General features: G+C 34.5%; 1 protein-coding gene and 1 pseudogene across 1 annotated transcript; both read right to left on the minus strand.

The window, feature by feature from the left end:
- Positions 1 to 537: 537 nt before the first annotated feature.
- On the minus strand, positions 538 to 1,343 carry LOC141696316 (uncharacterized). The gene is made up of 2 exons (XM_074500473.1): positions 991 to 1,343; positions 538 to 913 (listed from the first exon to the last, which is right to left on the minus strand). Exons 1-2 carry the CDS (start codon positions 1,341 to 1,343, stop codon positions 538 to 540), a joined length of 729 nt encoding a protein of 242 aa, XP_074356574.1.
- Positions 1,344 to 5,794: 4,451 nt separating this feature from the next.
- Positions 5,795 to 15,845, minus strand: LOC141696317 (potassium channel AKT2/3-like; annotated as a pseudogene).
- Positions 15,846 to 23,802: the final 7,957 nt, after the last annotated feature.

Raw genomic sequence — 23,802 nt, forward strand, 5'->3', positions numbered from 1 at the left:
TATATCTTCAGCATTGCTTTCAACAATTATCAAATCATCAACATATAAGCTGATAATAAGAACACTATTATTTACCCCTTCTTTAACATAAAGTGTGTGTTCCAAAGGACACTTCTGGAACCTATTCTTTAAGAAATAACAATTGATACGGCTGTACCAAGCTCTCAGAGCTTGTTTTAATCCATAAAGGGATTTCTTTTAGTGACAAACTTTATGTTCTTCTCCCTTTTTGATGAATCCTGGTGGCTGGTCTATGTATACTTCCTCTTTTAAAACACCATTTAAAAATGCCGACTTAACGTCCAATTGGTGAACAATCCAATTGTTTTGAGCAGCAAGAGAAAGTACTAACCAGATAGTTTCAAGACGGGCAACTGGAGCAAATACTTCTTGATAATCAATGACGGCCTTTTGTTTGTAACTTTTTACTACAAAGCGAGCTTTATGCTTTTGAATTTTTCCATCTGCATCACATTTAGTTTTAAACAACCATTTGACTCCAATTGTTTTCTTTCCAGGAGGCAAATCAATTAGTTCTCATGTCTTATTTCTTTGAATTGCATCCATTTCTTGCTTCATGGCCTCCCTCCATTTTTCTTCTTTAGTAGCCTTTTCAAAGGTGACAAGATCATTTTCCATGAATAAAGCAAAGTCTGCATATTCTTCTTCAAGTATTCTTTTTATTTGGCCATAAATTTCAACTAAACTTCTGGTTTTGTGAGGTGTTGACTCAGGACTTGAAGAAGATGCAGACTCAGAACTTGATGAAGATGTTGGTGATGCATGCAGTGGAACTTCTTCTAGAACAGTCCCAGTTTCTTCTTCTAGTAGATTATTGTCATATATGATGTTGCCGCTTTCTTTTCCATTCTTCCAATCCCAAGCTGCTTGTTCACCAAATATTACGTCACGACTGATTATAATGTTTTTGAAACTGGATTGAACAGCCTATATACCTTTGGATTCTCGTTATAGCTAACAAAAATGCACCTTTCAGATTTATCATCAAGCTTTCCACGCTTCTCCTTCGGTATATGAGAATAACATAGGCTTCCAAAAATTCTAAAATGAGATACACCAGGTTTGTGACCAATCCATGCCTCTTCTGGGGTTTGTCCTTGTACAGCTTTCGTAGAAGCTCGATTTAAGACATAGCATGCTGATGATGCAGCTTCAGCCCAGATAGGATGAGGTAGCCTTTTTGTCTTGAGCATGCTGCACACAAGTTCCATAATAATTCTATTTTTTCTTTCTGCCACCCCATTTTGGTAGGGGCTGAAACTTACTGTCAGCTGATGTTTAATGCCATTCTCTTTCAAAAAGGCTTCAAATTCTCCACTCATGTACTCAACGCCTTGGTCAGAACGTTAGGCCTTTAGATCAAGTCCATTTTGTTTTTCAACAAGAGCTTTGAATTTTCTGGAGAAAGTCAATAAATGTGAGAAAGTATTTTTTACCTCCAAGTGAATTTTCTCGCATTGGACCACATAAACATGAGTGCACAAGCTCTAAAGGTTGAGATGCCCTTTTTTCCATTCTACTTGGAAAAGAATCACGTTTGTGTTTTCCAAATACACAGCCTTCACGGATTTGATATTGTTTATTGATGTATGGAATGCCTCTCACCATATGCTCCTGACATATTTTTGAGAGTGTGCTGAAGCTTAGATGATTGTATCTTAGATGGCACAACCATGATTTGTCCTCCACAATACTAGAGAAACAATTAAGTTATGTCTCATTTAACTTTAAAGGGAACATCTTATTTGGCGTCATTTTGATTCTCGCAATAAGAGAATTATTCTTATATCTTATTTCACACTACTCACCATTGAAAATCACATAATGTCCCTTATTTAATAATTGTCCCTTATTTAATAATTGTCCCATTCTTAAAATATTATGCTTCAGCTCTGGAACATAGTAGACATCACGAACAAAATTCTGGCCTCGTTTAGTTTGTATTGGAACATCACCACATCCTTGTACCAGGTGCCGTTTATCATCGCCAGTTTTTACCTCTCGCTGGACAGATTCATCAAGTTTAATAAGAATGCTTTTGTGTCCTGTCATGTGGTGGCTGCAACCACTGTCAATGTACCAAATATTCTTGGTGGAGACCTCTTGCTCATTAGACATAAGAAGGACTGATTCTTCATTCTTTGATTTAGAACTTTCATGTAAAAAAATGGTCGCATTTCTTACATATTTTAATCTCGAGTAGTAATCTTTCTTTAAATGACCAAATTTATGACAAAAATTGTATTGGATTTGAGATTGATAATTACCTCTTCCCCTGCCTCTAACTTGTCCATGGAATCTTCCTCTTTCATATTGATTTCCTGTACTTGCTTCATGATTTAATTGATATTGATAATTATATGCTTGAGACCTTCCTCTTGCGTAAGAATTTGGTTGGCTTCTTCCTTTTCCACGAAAATTTCTTCCGCGTCCTCTTCCACAGAAGCCTCCACGATGGAATTCTTGCATCTGGAATGCTTGCTCAGAGGGTGATAATTCAAATTGTTCAATCCTTAATTCATGAGATTACAAGGAGCCCAATAGATATTCAATTGGAAGCTCACTTAAATTTTTTGATTCCTCGATTGCAACAACTATATGCTCGTATTTCTTTGACATACACCGAATATTTTTTCTATTATCCGATGATCCTTCAATTCTTCTCCATTGACCCTGAGTTGATTTGAGATAGAAAAAACTCTGTTAAAGTAGTCTTCTACAGACTCTGTCTCCTTCATTCTTAATAGCTCAAACACACCCCTTAAATCCTGCAATCTTATCATCTTCACCTTGTCTTCACCTTTGTATGTTGTATTATGAGTGCTCCATGCTTCTTTTGATGTTGCTGCTGTAGAGATCCTTTCAAAAATAGCTTCATCTACTGCCTAATATATGAAAAAAGTGCTTTCTTGTCCTTTTTCCGATTTTCCTTTACAACTGCCAATTGTTGCTGATTGAGAGTAGTTTGATCAGGAGGTTCTTTATAACCAGTTTCAACAATATCCCATAAATCTTGAGAACCAAATAAAGCTTTCATCATAATACTCCATTGACCGTAATTCTTTCCATTTAATCTTGGAAGTTGAGGTTGTAATGTGTTGTTATTGGTGGCCATATTAGAAGAGGATGTTTGATGAACAGGTTAAGAAATCGGCTCTGAACAGGTTATTAAACAGGCTACGGAACAGGTTCTCGAATAGGCTCTGATACCAATTTGACGGGAATAGTAAAATGCAAACAGAAGAAACTTTTTCTGTAGAATTTCTTAATATCATTGAGTAATTGGATATTACAATTTATAGGATTACATAGATATAGATTCACTGAACTATTACATTGAACACTTAATTATCCACGAATATGTAAACTAAGGTTCATGCACCAGAATCATGTATCTGTGACTTCACATTCATGTAAGGAATTAAATAGTTTTTCTGGAATGTTATAGCTTATATTCCAACAGGAATAATTCTATTGTAATTTGTAACTGTAACATGATATTTTCTTGCACATTTTTATTACAGGTATAGACAAGAATGCAGAATTAAACACCTCCTTTTTTTGATTCTGTACCTCTATTAAATGTCAATTGATGCTCACAGCTGTTGCAATGTTATAGCTCCTAGAAGTAAAATATGAAAGAACTTTTGGCTTACAGCTAGAATCGACTTCAGTAATTTGTAAGAGCTTTCAAGTTTCTACATCTTTTCTTTTTGGCTTAATGACCTTTTGGCCCTTAAAGTATGGGCCATTCTACCTACCGGCCCCAAAAGTATGAACTCATACCCTTGGGCCCCTAAATTATTATGTATCATTCCCTTTAGCCCGTATCGGCAGTAAAATGACATCTAGGCCCATATCGGAGGGTAAACATGTCTTTTACAAAATTCGCTCATTGACGATTGATGTCTTGTATACTCTTTCAACCCTAGAGTTGCCAACACTTCAGTTCTTCTCAAATTAAACTTCTTAAACTCAATATTTGTGGCGATTACAGTGGCGATTAATGATTTTCGAGCTTGGATTGTGCGGATCATTCAATGGCATATAACAATAACACCTCTGTTCGTATTTCTCTTATCCTCCTATTTTGATCGATTGGTTCAATATAATCTATATTTTGATCGATTGGTTCAATATAATGCGAAAAGTTCAATTACTACGTATCATGGCAAGCATGGTATTTATGCAATGATAATAAAACAATCCTTTCACAATACAACAGTAAATAGAGTTGGGTTCGTAAACTTGTCTGGGTATCTCGAGGTGGAGGATGCTCTAGGTTCCGCTCGGAAATATATAATCATAAACACAATTCGTTTCGTTAGGTCCCGTTCTAATTTATGGCTACCCGCATTCATGCGCTAATTATTATACATCCTCTTAACTTATATTACCCTTATTATTCCTTTAAGTCCTTATTCACATCATGGTCACTTCCTTTTTTAAAGTATCTTAAGTTCATTTTCATTTTCGTCGTCGGCTGCGCTTATGGATTCTACGGTTTCTAATCGCACGGTCTCGGCTCCAATATTTTTATAAAATTGAAAAATCATTAATTTCACTTGATATTTTTATGGCAATTAGGACACTCAATATACCACTCTCTGTAAAAATTTCATGATTTATGAAAATTCTTAAGTCGATCCTTAATATGGAAGTTAGGAAACTCAATATACTACTCTCCTCACATGCCAATCAAAGCCTTTTACAAGACTGTGTTAAAGGATTTGCAGATAGATTTCAAACATCATATTCTCAGATATGCAAAAAGAAAGTGCATGAAGATGATAAATGAATCCCAGGAAGAGAAGTTCCAGAAGCTATGGGATTATAAAAGTAAATATAGCCAATCATACATTGCTCCATAATATGAAATGTACCCGAAAGAAACCAGCATAATAACCCAAAAAGATAACTTTTTCGTATAGATACACCAGTCTTCTCATTATTTCATCAATCATCATCTAGATCAACTGGGTCTTCATGTGTGTTTATAAACCTGAATATGGTCTTTAGGTACAACTTGTAACTCCTCCTTGGTCCTGGTTCCTCATCCTCATAGTCTCCTTCACCTTCATAATTTTCCTCTTCCCTTTGAACTTCACCAGCTACAACATTTGTGTCACCAGCTTCTTCATCTTTGTGAGCAGCTTCTTGGTCTTTGTCTTGAGTAGGCTGACTTCCCTGCCCTTTGTTAACCGGGGGAGTGTTGGCACTAGGAGTACCATTAGGTTGATAAGTTGAAGTGTTAAATCTAGGATTAGGCATATACAACTTCTCACCGAGTCTAATTATCTTTTTCTTGAAAAGCTCTAATGTTGACCCTTGAATTGGTTGAGAGGCTAACTTTTTCCCACTTTTTTGAGTTGGTTCTTTGATGATAACACATGGTAATGCATGCCTCCTAACTAGTATCTTCTTTTTACCCCTCATTCCATCTTGTTCTGGGATTGGAATTGTTTTTCCCTTTATTGTTTAACTGGATTCTTTCTCTGCTGATGAAGTTGGAAGCTTATTTTTCTGGTACATGCACATCACTAGAGGGTGCTTCTCCTGCTATTTCATGTTCTGCTGTCTCACTATCATTGTTAGATGCTTGGAGGTGTGGGCACTTTGGCCTTATGCGGCCAGTCATTCTACAGTTGCTGCAATGCATTACTTTCCCAGTTGTGATTTTTTCTATTCCAGGCACAACATGTTCAGAAAGCCTTTTTGTCTGGTTCCCTTCTTCCCAATCTTTTCTTCTTTTTAATCTTTTAGGTCTTCCTCTTTATTTCTTTGGCACATCTGGAGGTAACATCTCTGCTTTATCATGTGAGTCCCAGAACTCATCTCCTCTTAGAGCTTCCAAAGATAAGTTGTAAGCCTTTAAATAATGCTCCCTTGAGTAATATTGAGAGATATATGAAATAGGTTGGTATTTGTTGTCATGAATAGTTGCTACAACATGTTGACATAGGATTCCAGTTAGATCCCGTGCCCTACAGTCACACTTCCTAGCATCTAGGTCAACTGTCACTGACCTGGTTCCATTTTTTACCATGTACTTCTTAAGCCCATCATGTGATGCTTGAATCTCTGATTGCTAGATCTAGTTTAATTCTTACTTTTCCTGCAAATAGGGCTGTCATTTTCTCTCATTGATTCCCTATTCACTCTCATTCTTCTCATTATCTTGAAGTGCAACTCTTGCAGAATGGTAAGCAAAGGCATAAACCTATAAAGAATGAACAATAATATATACATAATACTCTAAACATAACAATTTAATTGAAAATTTACATGGATAATGTACTCATACCTCTCATTCACAATCTAAGCATTAAAACACTCTGACATGTTATTTTCTGCATTGTCAGCAAAATAATAAGTCTGAAAATATGCCTTGGACCATTTTGCAGGATCAAGTCCCTTCAATTGCTCATGTACAACATTAGAAGACCTTTCCAAGGCTTTCATTGATCTCTGGTGCAGGGCAGGGTATGTGGCACATATTGCTAGCCCGAAATATTTCTTGACAGACCCTTGACCATACCATAATATGAGAAGTGTATTAGAGTTTTTAACCAAGGCTAGTTATGAATTGAAAAAAGTAGAGTAATATTACCTTCTCTTAAAGTTAACAAATAAATGTCTAGTGCAGATCATGTCCTCAACCCTATGCAGCAGCTTCTTCACGGCATTTTCCAATCCCTGAAATTATAACAGGTCATATTACAAAGAAACACTTAAAAATAAGAAGAAAAGTAGGTAATGTATATACCTTTTGTTGGTCACTGATAATTGTGAAACCAAAGCCATCACCAAGGTCTAGATCACCTCTAAGAAAATCAAGAAACCACCTCTAACTATCAGTATTCTCAGACTCAACTACGGTATAGGCAACTGGGAACATCATGTTATTCCCATCCCTCCCCACTGCACTCAACAGTTGACCACAACTAACTGTATTTAAGAATCATACATCTAGACCTAAAATAGGCCTACATCCATTTTTCCAACCCTCTTTCAATGCATAATATCAAATATAGATTCTCTTGAGCTTATTCACTCATTCATCAGTTACTCTGTTTATCATGATCTTAACTCTATTTTTGAGATTGATTTTAAGGATTTTAAATCCAAAATCCTACATTCTAGAATCGTGATCCTTTAAGCTTGTCAAAACCCCCTTTAGAGCACCCTAACTAACCCTTGAACACTTAATTCTGGGGACATCAATTTTCAAATCTTCCCTGATTGTGGTAATCATATCTTTGACTCTCCATTGAAGGTTAAACCTAATTCTATCACCATACAGATACTCCATGTACTTCACTATCACCAACCTGTTATGGTAATACTTAGTGTATAAATGATCATCCATGCATGTATTAATTTGAATAGTGCCTCCATCGTCTAAATGGCTGCATGGGAGATAGAATATGCAACCTTTCTCACATCCCGCTTGGACCCTATTCCTGTCATTTGTTATAAATGTACAACTCGCCTCTCCTTAATACCATACTCTCTCACAGCTTTTCTAAACTCATCCATATAACAAAATTTCAAGCCAGCCTTCCACTTGTGAGTCTCACAAAACTTCTCATTGTAAAACTTGCCTTTCTTCTTCCTCTTTCTTCCCTGAGAAATTCCAACATAACCCATCTTCAACTTCTCATCATTACTAAAAGAATCCTCTAATCTCAGTTCATCACTATTATTTTCACTATCATAAAACTCACCGTCTTCACTGTCGACACCTTTCAATTACTTTTCTTTCCAAAATCCAACAAGTTCCTCATCAGGCTCACTTTGAACCTTTTCTTTATCATCATAATCAGGATCATCTTTGTTCGTACTATCTCCATCACTCTCACATTTAATCTCCCCATCAACATCCCCATCAAAATCCCCATCAACATCCCCATCAATATCCCCTAACTCCCTTCATCATCCTTCAACATGTGGTCACCTAGATTTTATACACTACCCCCCATCCCATCATCCTTATCTAATAACATTTTAGCAATAACCTTTTGGTGATCCATAAACAATTTTTTTTTCTTATATGGCAAACACAACTCAATCATATTCCTAACTTAATTATCATCATATAATAACCTTATTCCTTTGTTGAAGCTATGACCATCATAAAGAAAATACATAAAATCACTCTTATCATAATTATATTTAGAGCATAGTCTTCAAGATCAAATATGGTCATCTTTTCTGTGTCAACATTTTCAATGATGTCAACCCTTCCCCCAAAATACCAAGGTTTACCCTTAAACATATTAGCATGAAATTTCCCATGATGATGCAGATAAATCGAATCCCTAAATGACATTCTATTTAAGAAAATAAAATTACATTTGATTACAACATATAAATGAAGACAATAAAATCAATAAATCAAATACGGACATAACTCATGTTCAAACAAATCAAAATTCACCGATCTTAAAACCAAACCCTTTTTTTCAAACAGAACATAAGAGGAACAATAAGAACAATACAAACCTTTTTTGATGATATGAAATGAAGATATGATCTCAGATACTATTATCTACCTTGATCTCGTACTCGATCTCTTGTCCAGTCGCTTCGCCTTTCGATTAGGGTTTTGGCGTTGTTTCACTTCTCCTATATTACAGACAAGAGGGCTTAGTCGTGTGTTTAATCTTGTTCCTTTAATTTTTACTCTTGTTTAATTTTTATTTTTAATGTTTATTTACATGTCAGCTTGCACACGGGGCACCATGTCACAAACTAAGGGGAGATTTAACGTTTAACATCTACTTTGACCAAAAATATGAGTTGACTCTAACGGCTTGTACAATAAGACGTAATCAGTGTTAAACTTGAGTCAAATTGGAGAGTACGGGGCTAATTGATACATTTGAATAAAACTAATGGGCCACATGATATTTTTCCCTATAGGATTTTGGGTGGCGGGATCCCCTACTGCTACTTATATACACGATATATTTAATTGAAAAGTAAGTTTATTTTTTGGGCTCGTACTTCTACACTTTTTTGTGATTTATATGTGACATTTGGTTGAAAATGTATATACTGTATATTGTTAAACTTTTAATTAGGGATACTAGGTAAAGAAATCATATAATTTTTTAACTGGTGCAAGACACTGGAATTCAAATAAAGACGCAGCGAACTAGTAAAGTTAAATCACCAGGTTAAATTATCAGGACCTTGCTAGTACAAGGTACAAAATTTAGTACTTGTACCAGACTTGCAGTAGAAAAGTTGGAGGGATACATTTATACACCAAAATTTAACAGCATAAGCAGTGATCGAGATTTAAAACCAAAAAAGAATATCTTGTAAGGTAAAAGAAGATATATCTTAATGTAAAAGAAGTGACCTCTAATGACTTTTTGAAAAACATTCAAATGTACTCTATTCTTGAGCACATTTGCTTTATATTGTTTTATGTTTTTAAGTGACAACAATCCCTCAATATTCAATATTCTTATATTCGTGATCATGGTTGATTTCAAATTACAAGTGCAGTAGAGGATGTGAAGTCCCAAGTAAAAAGGAGCAAGTAAATAAAACCCACATAAATAGATATGGAAGAAATTGAAATGTTGTGACAAAGAACAATTTGAGCTACTTGAAACTAGCAGATTCAACTTGATGCCAACTCATTCCTCATCGCAAATTCTTAATAAAGTAGATTTCATATATATTTATCATTTGTAGTTGATATATTTAAGTTTGTTGTTTATTCTAAAAATATATGTGATATACTTGTTTTGATTTAAAGTTACAGGTCTTGCTAAATAAGGTTTCATGTAAGTTGATAATTCGAATTATATTTAATAGTTTAGTTTTTATGGTTTTTCAATTGCCATTATGAAATTTTTATTGTATTTGTGAATTTTGATTTCTTTAAAAAATATTAGAAGTTAAAAAATGGAAAAAAATAAAATAAAATATTTATTTTAAAAAAAATGTATAGCTTGTATAATGTTTTCAAATAAGTTTCATAAGTGACGTTGCTTTCTAGTTAGAAATCTTAGATAGCATTTGTGTAATTGATATCTTAGTAGCAAGTGTACTTGGATAATGGTCATTGGTATAGCCCTTCTAGAAGCGTTATTTCATTAACATACTTGGATAGCGCAAAAAGAAAGGCTATATAACTGAAATGTACTTCAATAGCGCCGACATGCATAGCGTTTAAAACGCTTTGTAACCTTAAAAAAATGCTATAAAAGTTATAATTTGTAGTGCAGGGACAATTAAGTACCCAAAATGATGGGTACCGATACAAACCTCCTAAAAGGGGGACGTTTACTCGAATAAAATTAAGAAAAAATAAGGAAGGTCGCTATGAGTAAAAGGAGAATTGGGAGAAGAAAAAAAGGTGATGTTTGGATCGGGAAAATGACGGCTCTGAATTTTTATTTTTTTTGCTAAATAAGGAACGACGGCTATGATTTGAGATGGCTAAATGATATGGAAGAACGCCTGACTATCATTGAAACCCTAACATACTATAAAATTTTGAGATAGTTAAGAAAAAATTAACGGAAGTTTTTTGAAGTAAACGACTAAAATATAATTGGCTCTATTTCAAAATATTAGAAATACTCGAATAGTCATAAAAATAGAACTGAAATGAACAAAAATAACATATTTCAATTTTTGAATTTAGGTATTGATAAATAATCATTGTTATATATGTGTTTATCGTAGGTACATGCAAGGAAATATATAACCTACATAATTATAAGTCACGATGAAATTAAAAGTCAAATGTTATAGTTTGAAAGATAGTGACTGGCCAAGAGTGGATGGCAGTTAGGAGTGTTAGATAGTCGGTGCACACGAACTTGAAAATAAATTTTGAAAAAATAAAACTTATGAAAAATTATATAAAATTATATAAATTTTGAGTAAAGACATAATATAAAATATATAAAATTATATTAGTTCATACCTTCATAATTATCATGTCATCTTGTTTTACAATTATCTCCTTTATTATTTTAAAAACATTTATTGTACACTAGTATAAAAATGACTTTTAGCCACGGTCAAAATAGGCCTTTAGCGTCGGTTTTTCAGCGTGGTATATGCAGGGGACGCTAAAGATATATTATTTTTGCGTCGGGTAACTAGGCGAGACTAAAAGTTTTTAGCGTCGGTTAGATGACCGACTCAAATTTGCCATTAATCGACGCTCTTGCTTGACAATTGCGTCGGTCCAATAAAGTGCCGACGCTGGAAGTTGTAATTAAATGCGTCGGTTTATCAAAAAACTGACGCTGAAAGTTAATATTAAAGGCGTCGGTTGTTAAAATTGCCGACGCTATATGTTTATGTTAAACGCGTCGGTCATTGAAAAAGCCGACGCTATATGTTTATGTTATAGGCGTCGGTTGTTCAATAAAACCGACGCCTAAAGTACTGTAAAAAAATAAATATTCTTTTCATTTTTATTGATATCCTGAACCTGCTTTTTACAAATACCAGCATTCCCAAAAATATAACTGAATAATCAAATTAACTAGGAATCAAATTGAAATTAAAGTAGGTCTCAAGCAATCTTTTCAATTTTTTGCACAATGTTGGACCTCTAGTCCTTTTCTTGGAACTGGACTCTGCATTATCTTTATCTACATTATCTTTATCCATAGCAATTACCTACAACAATATAAGATAAACAAGTGAGGAAGAAGTAGAAGTATTTTTTTGATTTCAAAACCTATAGTAGACTTGTAACAGTAAAATGTGTATACTAGTTGTTCTGTAGAAATAATTACCACCCAGGGTATTTCTTTTCCACTCTGTTTGGACATAAGAAAGGTGTGCCAAAATCACAAACACACACACATGTTTCTGCTTAAAAACACACACATGTTTCCAAACTTCTTAACTGTAAAAAGGTTCACAAAAAACAGAACTATGAGTTTCTGCTTAAAAACATGTGATTTACTACTAACATATCTCTTAGAATATTATTTCAAGAAACATGTAATTTTGCTCGTAATTCTAATAGTAATGCATAAACAAGTCCTAACATCTTTTAATTACATATAACAAAGTACCTGCTATAGATTTGAGTTCTTCCAGTGAAGAAGGCAGTGTAATTAGTCGGTCAGCTTCAGTTCAATAATTTTCTCTTCTCTTTACAGGATGTCCTCTGTATCTACTAACTCTAATAGAACATGTTATTCCTTTTTATGATTTTTCCTTCTTAATCTCTTCAGCTGGATCTTCATCCTCCGATTTCTTTATAATCCTTTTGTCCACGACACTGTCAAACATTCTTATCCGATGGCCTACTTCTCTTTTTTGTAACATTTCATCCAGATTTAAAGAAGAAAAAAACTTGTTATTAGATTTATGTACATCTTCAGTGTTGACATCTGCACCATTCATCACAAGAAGCTCGACCATTTCCGAATGGTTTTCCTCCATCGCGATTTGGATAGGTGTTAATCCATGACAATCTTTTGAATCTACAAACAAACTGTGCTTCAGGAGTTCTTTCATGACAGCTACATCATTCCTCCTTGACAGCTACATCAATAATTAGAGTGTGATCCTGATACCTATGATTGACACCGAAACTTGAGAAAAGTTATTTTCTCTTAACAGATGAACAAAAATTATAATCCTACTAAAAATATCTACATCTTAGGTGTATGTTACATGCATGCTTGAGGAGTACCAATACACATTCTTCATGCCCCTATGATGCCGCAATATGCTGATGCACAACAGAGAAAGCGAAACAGATTTCATATTTGAATGGCAGATATTTGTATCCTTACATGGGATTGTGTTTGCAGTCTATAGTTATAAAATAGTAAGTATAATTATTTTATGAGTGGTGTTCTTCCCTTTGAATCTCCTATGTCGGGGTCTAATCTTGCCTTGAGAAGTTCGTCAAGGAAAGCAGCAATTCTTGTGCCGACAACTGTTAATAAGTTGATCGACATATTAGGATCATCAGCTTCTTGATTCCCACTATCCACTATCAAGTCCCCTATATTCAACTCCTTCAGCCTTTTATGATGCTGAAAATTAATCGCACACAGTAATTTAGTCTTAGTCATTCATTTTAATATGGTGCAGTTTATGTTCATCTGTGATGATTTTATTTTCAAACACTTACTTTGGGAACTACTTAAATATCTAATTTATTGTAGGATGGATGGGAGAAGATCAATTATATATTTGAGAGAATTTTCTCCTCTCTGAAGGAGTTTGAAACAATATTGAAGCTGAACATATGACAAAATTACCTGAAGGAAGTTTTTGAGAATGGCAACATAGTCTTCTGGTTTACTTTGCATTGCTTCAATAAGAGCATTAGTTTTCATCTTCAAGAGCTGCGAAAGAGTCTTGGTTCGATATGTAACAGCCTGTGGACTGCAGCACAGTGCACCTATTTCTCCAAACATATCTCCAGGTTGCAAAATCCCAACAATTTCCTCTTTCTGGTCCATCTCAGAGTGATCAATTAATTCCACTTCCCCTGACACTATTATATAAACATCATCAGGTGCTTCATTCTGCAATATCACATCCTCTCTAGGTGGTATATATTCAGCCTTCATATCCACAGTCTGATGAAAAATAGACAATGTCATTACATTAAATACCTGTCTTACATTATATACACTTCCTGTGTTAGACAGTTTTAAATTATTTAATCAGATAAAAATAGTGTCATATGCACATGAGAATCAAGAAGTCCAATGATACTGTCATTTCTGAACTTTCTGAGGTTGGGAAACTTATGAAGTAAAGCTAGTAAAAGGCGCATATTTTAATCACGTGAAAAAGCATATGTCGATGATTATACCAAGAGCAAGAGAGTTTCCCTTGATACATTCTGGAAAAGATAGACCCTCTGGATGGTTGGAATAAACAAATGCTGACTAATGCTTTTGATAATGGTTTTTGGTAGTTGTTCAATTAGTTGCTGCTGGTTCAAGCTCTCAGCCTTGAATCTCAAGCACATATAAGCTAGTATCTGCTCCCTGAGTCTGACCGGCAAGTGGTTTCTGCTCACAAAGTTTGACGATGCTTCAATGTTATTCCTCTGCAAAACAAGCACACGAAAATTTCCTGAATTCTGAACTTGATTTAAGCCTAGACAACTAGATTCATAACATCTTGCGATGCAAAATAGAAGAGATAAAAAGGAGGCTTACAAATTCCATGGTACGACTAGTGCCTTCAACGACTAAATTTGTCATATTACCAATAATGTAAGTTGTTAAGTCAAGGTTGATGAGCATGTACACAGCTGATTATTTTGTACATGTGTGTGTGTGTTTGCCAATAATGTAAGCTGTTAAATTCGATGCATCAACATCGCTCTTAGCTACAAGTTTCAATGTCCCAAAGCTGATTGAAGATAAAATTTTAAAGTTTGACTTGTTCTTAGTATTCATACTTAACTACTGAGATGAAGAAGAATTTAAAATTTTATATATGTTTCCGGTTAAGAGAGCAACTGATTCTAAATAACAGAGCAACTCATTTTACTACAAGAAATAAAGCAGTATTAATCAAGATCAACACAAAAAGTCACAAGTAATGCTAACACATATCACAAAAAATAAAAGGAAGATATAATCAATTTAGGCCACACTTGCACTTTAAATTTTATAAACCAACAAATTTATGTATTAAATTAATATCCTTGGTGAACCAAGATTAGCAAACACAGTAAATTTAATCTAATTATGTTATACAAATGCATGGCAATATATTTAGAGAAAATAAGATGAACTAAAATAATAACAAATCTCAAAATTTATATTGTTAATGAAAATAAAGAAATTAAAAAATGAAAATAAAAAATGAGAGGGAGAGAAGAAGGAGAGACAGACCGGGAGAGAGGGAGGAGATTACCGATTACAGTGAAGAAGGGCTAACACAGGAGAAGATATGAATTCAATTAGGTAAATAGGCTGTGAAAATGAAAAAAAATAATATGAGCGTGTATATACGTATATATAGGGGAGTTCTAGAGAGGGAGAGTGCGAGAGAGAGGAAGAGTGCGAGAGAGAGGGAGAGTGCGGGAGAGAGAGACCTGAGAAGGAGTGCGGAAGTTTCAAGCTCTTCAATCGGGAACTATCACAGAGAAGATATAGATGTAGGGCACCGTGGAGAGAAATTAATATAGGGATGAACTACTAACTATAGGATGGATTGTAAACCACATGAGGTAATGAGTATGTTTTTTAATTTATTAATAAAAGCTGCCATATAGATTTATAAGGTAAAAAATTGATGGTTTGATTTTAATAATAATATATATACGTCGGGTATATAATTGTCGATGAAAAAGAGTAATTAGTGTTTAAAAATTAATTGAAAAAGTTGAAGTAGCCAACTAATTTGAAACAAATTTTTTTTCATAAAAGTGGACATTTATTTTTGAAACGGAGTAAACTAAATTCAATATTGTGTGAATATCAACAGTATAGAAATATTATTACTTTTATTTTATTTAACATTTCGATATAAAAAAACAAAAAAAAAATTATTTTTGGAAGTCTTTTAACTTTAGCAAATATATCATAACTCAAATTAAAAAAGATTGTGAGATACATATGATAAATAGATAAATATGTGAATAAACAATAATTATACAAAAATAAAAAATTTAAAAGAACACCTTCAGTGTCGTTACATCCCTGGTCCAATTAATTTTTTACTCTAATACTTTTAGCGTCGGTTAAATTAAAGCCCGTAGCATAAAGCAGAAATTTATAGCGTCGGCCAACTAGAAGCCCGTAGCACAAAGCATACTTTTTAGCATCGATTGTAAACGGCGACGCCATAAATACTTTTAAGCGACGGTTACTTACAGAACCGATGCTATTAAAACTTTTAGCGTCGGTTAAATTAATAACTTACACCAAATGTCATGCACATATACCTATTTGTGTCGGTCAATCTTGCAACCGATGCAGGAAATACCTTTAGGCGTCGTTTCTTTAAAGAACCGACGCTAAAACTACGTTGCAGAAAGTACTTTTTGTACTAGTGGTAGTAGATGCTTACATGTAGCTTTATGATGATTTATTCCTTTAATCTTGAGTTTCAATCTATATTTCGAAAGAGTACAGGCATATGCTCCCTAGTTTGATAGAGTGCCAAGGTCCAAATAAAAAGTTTTCAAAATTTGTAAGTTATCATTTTATTAAGTAAATAATCGCTCTAAAATCATAAGGTGATAGAGGAAGGTCATAACAGGTTATTATACTCTTTAACACTCATCCTCAATCGTATGATACATTTCGCTATAATTGATAACGACAAATACAACCAATATCAATATCAATATCAACAACAAATATTTAAATTAAATAAATGGGATGGGGGAGTCGAACCTTAGTCCTTTTCTAAACTAAGCTCTGATACCATGTTAAGTAAGTAGTTGCACTAAACCCATAAAGTGTCAGAGGAAAGTCTCAGCAAGATCTTTTACTCTTAACAATCTCCCTTCAATTGTAGGATTATTTTCTGTACTGATTGACCTGACATTGACAACATACATAATCAATAAAAATACCAATATTGATACCAATGAAAATAATTAAATTAAACAATTGGGGGGGGTGGGGGCCTCGGACCCAAGTTCCTCCTTAACCCAAGCTCTAATACCATGTTAAGCAACCGGTCCCTCTAAAACCTAAAGGTGATAGAGGAAGGCCCGAACATGATCTTATACTATTTAACACATTAAACAGTATCTATGTCATCTTTCTCATCTTGTTGAACTGTATGAAAGTATATATCGAATACATGTGATTTATTCTGTGAGTTTATACAAGAAATGGTTATCGGGTATATATATTGTCATTGACATACAAAAATAAATGCATTTAAAAAACCTGACTTTTAGCCATTGGCCCAATAAGGGACAACGATCGAAGGCCCATTAAGCTTCTGGACCACTGGGTCGAAGGCCCATCAAACCTCTTAAAAGCATTAGGCCGAAGGAAAGCCCACTATTATACCCTGTCGTTAGAAATTGATCGGAGAATCATAATGCCTCCCCCTTTTTTTCACTTCTCTAATGCTCGCCTTTATTACAAAGGTTACGAAGTAGCATTTATGATGAGTTTGGATATAAATACCCTGAAAAAGGTGAGACGAGGCTAATAACAAATTGATTCTCTCACATACTCTCTACTTTTCTTGTATTCTCTAAACCCACTTTACATCTAGATTCTTATTCTCACACTGAAAGTGAATCGGGGGAACAATCCCTCGTATTCTCTTCCCTTTCAGATAGCAGCTGAAGACAGTTCTTAAGAGGCCGAATATATTTCTTGTAGTTCTAAGGAGATATTGGCGTCACATTTGGCGCCGTCGGTTGGAATACGAGATTTGTAAATGAGATACCGAGAAAATGACAATCACGGTTCATGAACAATCACTACAACATGATTTCACTCCTCATGACGGGGGCCAGACGTCCTCCTTTGTGGTTGCCGATGGAGTTATCAAGTTAACCTCCGAAGAGGAGAAAGCATTGCGCGAAGCACTACAAGCCGATGAGCCAGAAAAACCCACCAGATGAAGGAAAGAGCAAAGAGGGTATGCCAAAGAAGATGAGCAGTACCGACCTCCCCCAGGTGAGAAAGGAAGTTTCCGAAGATGAGTGAATTTAATGGAAAGGGAAATCCAGAGGACCACTGTGAAAAATACGAATTTCTTATGTTTGGGATGGGTAATAATGACATCATGCTCTCTAAAAGGTTCAAAACCTACTTCAAGGGATCATCGTCAATATGGTAAAAGTCCCGAAAACCTAGGTCCATCGGGTCATATAAGTAATTGAAGAGAGAGTTCCTAAAGTACTCTTCACACCTCTGCCGAAAGGCGAAGGAAACCGAGGCCTTGGTCCACTGTAGACATAAGGCGAATGAGGAACTCGGGGATTACTTGGCTCGGTTCAAGGAGGAAGCTGGAATGGTCATAAATCTAGACATAGTCAAGGCGGTGGGCTTCCTTACAATGGGACTGGACCCCTATAAAGGTAAAAAGCTTCGCTCCTCTCTTTACGATTTTCCCCCCAAATCCCTAAATGATATATATGTGAGGGGTGAAAACATTCAGAGGCCTACGAAAAGCCACAGGAAACTAGAAAAATAAAATGAGCAGAGGCCGAACCCAGTAGAAGCAGAGAGACCCTAAACATCAAGTTGGAAAAATTTGGGTTGGATCTTTGAAGTCTGATTCCCGAGCCAGCCGCCGAAGTCGAAGAAGTTGAACTATATGCTGGGAATTCGGGCAAAATAGTTAGAATTGGGAGAAACATAGTGAAAGATCTGAAGGAAAAGGTAACGTGGTTAGCTAACGTGGTGGTCGTTAAGAAATCCAATGGGAAGTGGAAGATGTGCGTGGACTACAAGGATCTCAACAAAGCTTTCCTGAAGGACCACTACCCCTTACCCAGCATCGTCCAACTAATAGATGCCACGGCCGGATACCAGGTACTTAGCTTTCCTGATGCTTTTTCTGGTTATCATCAAATTTCCATGAAAAACAAGGATGTGCCCAAGACAACGTTCATAACTCCGAAGGGAACCTATGCTTATATTGAAATGCCCTACGGACTTAAAAACACTGGAGCCATATTTTAGCGAATGGTGAACAAAGTGTTCAAGGAGCAGATTGGCCAAAATATGAAGGCTTACGTGGATGACATGATCGTGAAAATCCCTGTTCCAAGATCATGCTGATGATCTGATTGAATATTTCGTGACCCTCCGAAGGAATAACATGAGGATAAATCCGAATAAGTGCATGGTCAGAGTGGCAAGTGGAAAATTTATGGGCTACATGGTCAGCGCCCGAGGACACTACGCCATAAGTGCATATAGGCGACTATTTTTATCTAGCGTTACACGAAAAGCCTTGCATTATCTATAAATTTTCAGTTTATTGCAACATAGTGGTGAAAGCGTTGTAGTACATTGAAGCTACCATTGCTAATAATTGTTAGTGTTGCTTAACATGTAATAGTAGAGGTCATAGCGTTGCATTAGATATTTTTTTATTTAATAAATACTGACATGGAAAATAAATCTGAGGTGGCATGTTTGGGACCCACGGTTGCTGACGTGGCATGCAGACGTGGCATGTGGGCCCCACGGGAGGGGGTCCATTTTTGCTGACATGGCATTTGTCGGTCCCACATCAGGGGCCCACTGGTGATGTGGTATGCTGACGTGTCACCAGTGGGTCCCAGATGTGGGGCCCAACATGCTGACATGGCATGCTAACGTGGCAGGAGTGTAGCCCATTCGCTGATGTGGCAGCTAACGTGGCACTTCAGGCGTTGCATTTGCTTTTCTGGTATTGCAGTAGGTTATTCAGTGTTTCCTTGGGTATTGTACTATTCTTAAAATTTATTTGTTATATTCATGTTCTAATTTTTTTAAATCATTTTTAATTGATCCAACCATACAGATGATATTACCTACTAATTTTAGGGATGCGTAATTTTTTTTAAAAAAATAAATTTTATATCACGTGTTTTTTTAATAGTCAAACCACAGTGCACACGGGTTCACATTACATAGTCTTGTTCCAGGTGGTGATTCTATTTTTTTAAAAAATTTTGTTCAATGATCCCATCGTACGGATGATGATACATACTAATTTTAGAGATGTCTAAATATTTTTAAAAAAATTTTGATTTTATATCATGTGTTTTTATAATAGTTAAATTACGGTCAACACGAGTTCCTATAACCAAGACTTGTCCCGAGTGGTGATTCTATTTTTTTTTAAATTCTTGTTCAACGATCCAACCGTACGGATGATGTTACCTACTAATTTTAGGGAAGTTTACATTTTTTTAAAAAAAATAGATTTTATATCACGTGCTTTTTTAATAGTCAAATTACGGTCAACACGGGTTCCTGTTACCTAGTATTGTCCCGAGTGATTACTGATTTTAAAAATGTGTAATTTTTTTTAAAATTTTTTATATTTTATAGCATGTGTTTTATAATAGACAAATTACGGTCAACACGGGTTCCTATAACCAAGTCCTGTCCCAAGTAGTGATTCTATTTTTTTTAAATTCTTGTTCAACGATCCAACCGTATGGATAATATTACCTACTAATTTTAGAGATGTGTAATCTTTTTTAAAAAAATTAGATTTTATATCGTGTATTTTTATTATAGTCAAATTACGGTCAACACGGGTTCCTTGTAGATTCTTGTCCCGAATGGTTTCTACTTTTTTAAAAATTCTTGTTCGACAATTTAATTATACAAATAATTGTTCCAATTGATTTTATCATTTTCGTATTATTTTGACATATATTTTACATTAGTTATACATTTTTTTTATAATATTTAAAATTGTGAATATTTAATAAAATACTGAAAAAATAATTAAATGATGTTGAGACAAAGATCTGCACACTTTCCTAGGCCAAAAAATTGGGCAGCTATTTCCCCCCTTAACAAAAATAGCCGAGCTGATATTTGGGAGGCCAGATATTTGAGCTGATATTCGAAGGCTGATATTTACTCTCTCCTTCTAACTCTTTAAACTCTTTCAATTAGTAAGTATAGGCAACTTTTTTTCTAAATATGAGCTTCATTTTCTAAATCTGGGCAACGTTTTCTAAATCTTAGTTTCGTTTTCAACTTGCAGATACTTTGGGGGCTTTACATTGGTGGATTTTGCAGGTAATTTTGCAGATATTTTGAACTTTTTTTGCTTTTAGAGCTTTTGATTTGGGGCTTTAGTATTTCGATTTAGGGTTTATTTTTAGGGCTTTTGATTTGGGGCTTTAGTATTTTGATTTAGGGCTTTAGTATTTTGATTTAGGGTTTATTTTTTAGGGCTTTTGATTTAGGGTTTATAATTTCCTGTGTTTCAAACTTATAATTTAGGGTTTCTTTTCTCTGTGTTTTGGGCTTGTGTAATAATGTATGTATAACTGCAATTTAGTTTGATTTGATTTTGAATGTTACTGATGTTGTATTGTGTGTTTGATAGCTTGGGGGTTTATATCACTGGAAGTAGCTTGATTAGTGTTGCGATTAAAGCGCTTGGTATTACTTCCAAGAATCTCATCAAGTTGTACTCGAATCCTAGCTTTGCGTATTTGTGTGCGTTGTTGTTTTGATATGATTTTGAGGATCTATTTTAGTAATCAACTTGATCTATTTTGGACTGCATTGTTGGTGATGTATGTACTATTTACATTTGATTTCATGTTTTATTTAGGAACAATTTTAGCAATTAGGATCCGTTTAAAAGCCCCAGCTTCTCGAAGCACTGTAACATTCAAAAATTTATATTAAAATCAATTAACAATCATTACAGACTATAGAGCTCTATAAACATCCTTCTTTTAACAAAAACACTAAATTATAATAACTCAGCTATTCGAGGTCACTTGATTTTGAATAATTTATGTTTTAATTTCTCTATATTGCTGTTAGCGATTTGGTTATGTTCTTCTATGTTTAATTTGATTCTAGTTAGGTAATTGTCTTCCTTTATGTTTAATCTAATTCAAATTTAATTTGATTGTGTTCTTTTAATTTTATGATCGAAATGTGGGTTTTTTTAATTTTTTCGTAATTTCCTCCATATGTTGGTGTTTCTGTTTTAGTTTGATTGTGTTCTTTTAATTTGATTGTGTTTATATTTTAATTTAATTTTTTTCGTGTTTGTCCTATGACGGATTAATATTCAGTTTGTTTAGTGTACTGTGTTATGTGAGGTTAGATGGGAATTTGAAATCTCCTTGTCAATATACTCAAATTCCCTAAAGCTAATTAAAATACGAAATCTACAGGATTAAAGAAGAATTAGTTAGGCTGATCTAATTTCTACTTCTTCTTGCTTCTGAACTTCTCAAACACTCACACGCTGACTTACTGACATACTCAACATCAACATCTTTACCTTTTTATTCTTGTGGTGCTACTACTTCCACCGGAGTTCCCTCCTTTACTGAAAACAAGGATGCCAAAATGCTGCAAATAATTCAGGCCCGTGATCAGTTTTGTAACAATGAGGAAGACTCTGAAGAAGATATAGCTGACTTGAGGATTTATGTTGTAGACATCGTTTGGCCTTAGAATCATATCTAGAATGAATATGTATACAAAATATATATTAATTTTATTGTTCTCATGCTTTTAATTTGGACCTGTGTAAAATACAATACTCATATTTGTCTCTTATTTTCTTTTCCTTATAGTTCTGGCCAATGTTGTTACATCATCCCCACTTGTATGTCCAGTTACCCTGAAAATTGTTATAATTTATCTTACTGTAACCCTCTTCTTGCAAACCTTCTTTACACATCAAACTACTGCATGCCACATATTATTTCTTGTACACCTTGTGTTATTCGTAGGATCTTTGTTAGTCAAGTATAAAACCTTAAGTTCATTGTCACATCTACTCTATTTTTTCTAGGTGAAGGTCGGTTCAAACTAAGATATAGCGCAGAATACAGACAAGGGGTGACAGATTTTTTAGATAATGCCTTCCCAGCTTGTGTGAGGTGCAATAAAATGAAGTGACCTTGCAAAAACTGTATTGATCATAAATGGCATACATGGGCGTATATAAATAACCCAATTGCAAGTTATTGTTCTCCTTTATCAGTGAAACACAACGACTAATTCTGAACTATTTTGATTGTATAAAAATATCGGCACTTCTTTTCTTAATTTCTGATAGATATTTAACTAAAATATTGTTTGCACATTACACACACCAATATGAGCTATTTCTATTGAGTTTATCAGTTAGGAGATATTTCTTATTGTTGTTTTTTTTCAATATACATTTTTTTATTCTGTCTGACTTTATAAATATTTAAGCTATCTATTATCATTTTTATAAATTTGACTGACTTTAATGATTTATTCTTAACAGGATGGACGACACAACAGTTAATGTGAGGTTGCACTATGAAGGAAAGTTTAAGAACACATCATATGTTGGTGGAAAACATTTCATTATGATGGGCTTAGATGTTGAATCATTTTCTTATTCTGTGCTTATGAAATTGGTCAAACATAACCTCCATTTTACAGAAATTATAGGAATCTACGCAAACAAAGGAAGAAAAGGTGGTTGGCAGCTGTTGTCAAATGATAAACAAGTCATGGCTCTTGTCGAAGATTGTGCTCTTGGCTATTTAGTGAACTTCTACACCGACAATATTGTTGACAAACAAATTGAGCCGGCTCCTCAAATATAACCTCATGTGATCACTCGGCCTAGGGAAAACTTCATCCAAGGTATTTATATATGTAATGTTTAATTCACATAAAATGGTATGTACACTGAATTCTAAAGTACATTATTGATAATTGTTACAGCTTCCCCTGAGAGACCGCTGAAGCATAAGTTTGTTACCAAACATCAACTCCAGCAGCAAAAAAAGGAAATGGATAAAAAGTTGGCCGAGGTTGGTGGTTGGCATGACATTTTAACAAAAAAAAGTGGACAAGATGTACCTGTCAGTGAAAATGAGAAAGTAACTGTGAGAAGGAAGTTAGCCTTAGAACCATATGCAGGGGATGTTGAAAATAAGGATGTTGTTGAAAAGGTATTTAAATGTTTACTTTTAAAAAAAAAAATTAAATGAATACATATACTTTTCTGATTTATTTTTTACACTTGTAGTTACCACCACCACCACTCTCCGAGTATTTAAAATTGAAAAAAGTTGGTTGCAGAAGGGATGGTGAAAATACTTGTATTGATGTTGCTGAGAAGGTATTATTTTCA

This window comes from Apium graveolens, chromosome 11, assembly GCF_009905375.1.
Source record: "Apium graveolens cultivar Ventura chromosome 11, ASM990537v1, whole genome shotgun sequence".
Taxonomy (NCBI): Eukaryota; Viridiplantae; Streptophyta; class Magnoliopsida; order Apiales; family Apiaceae; genus Apium; species Apium graveolens.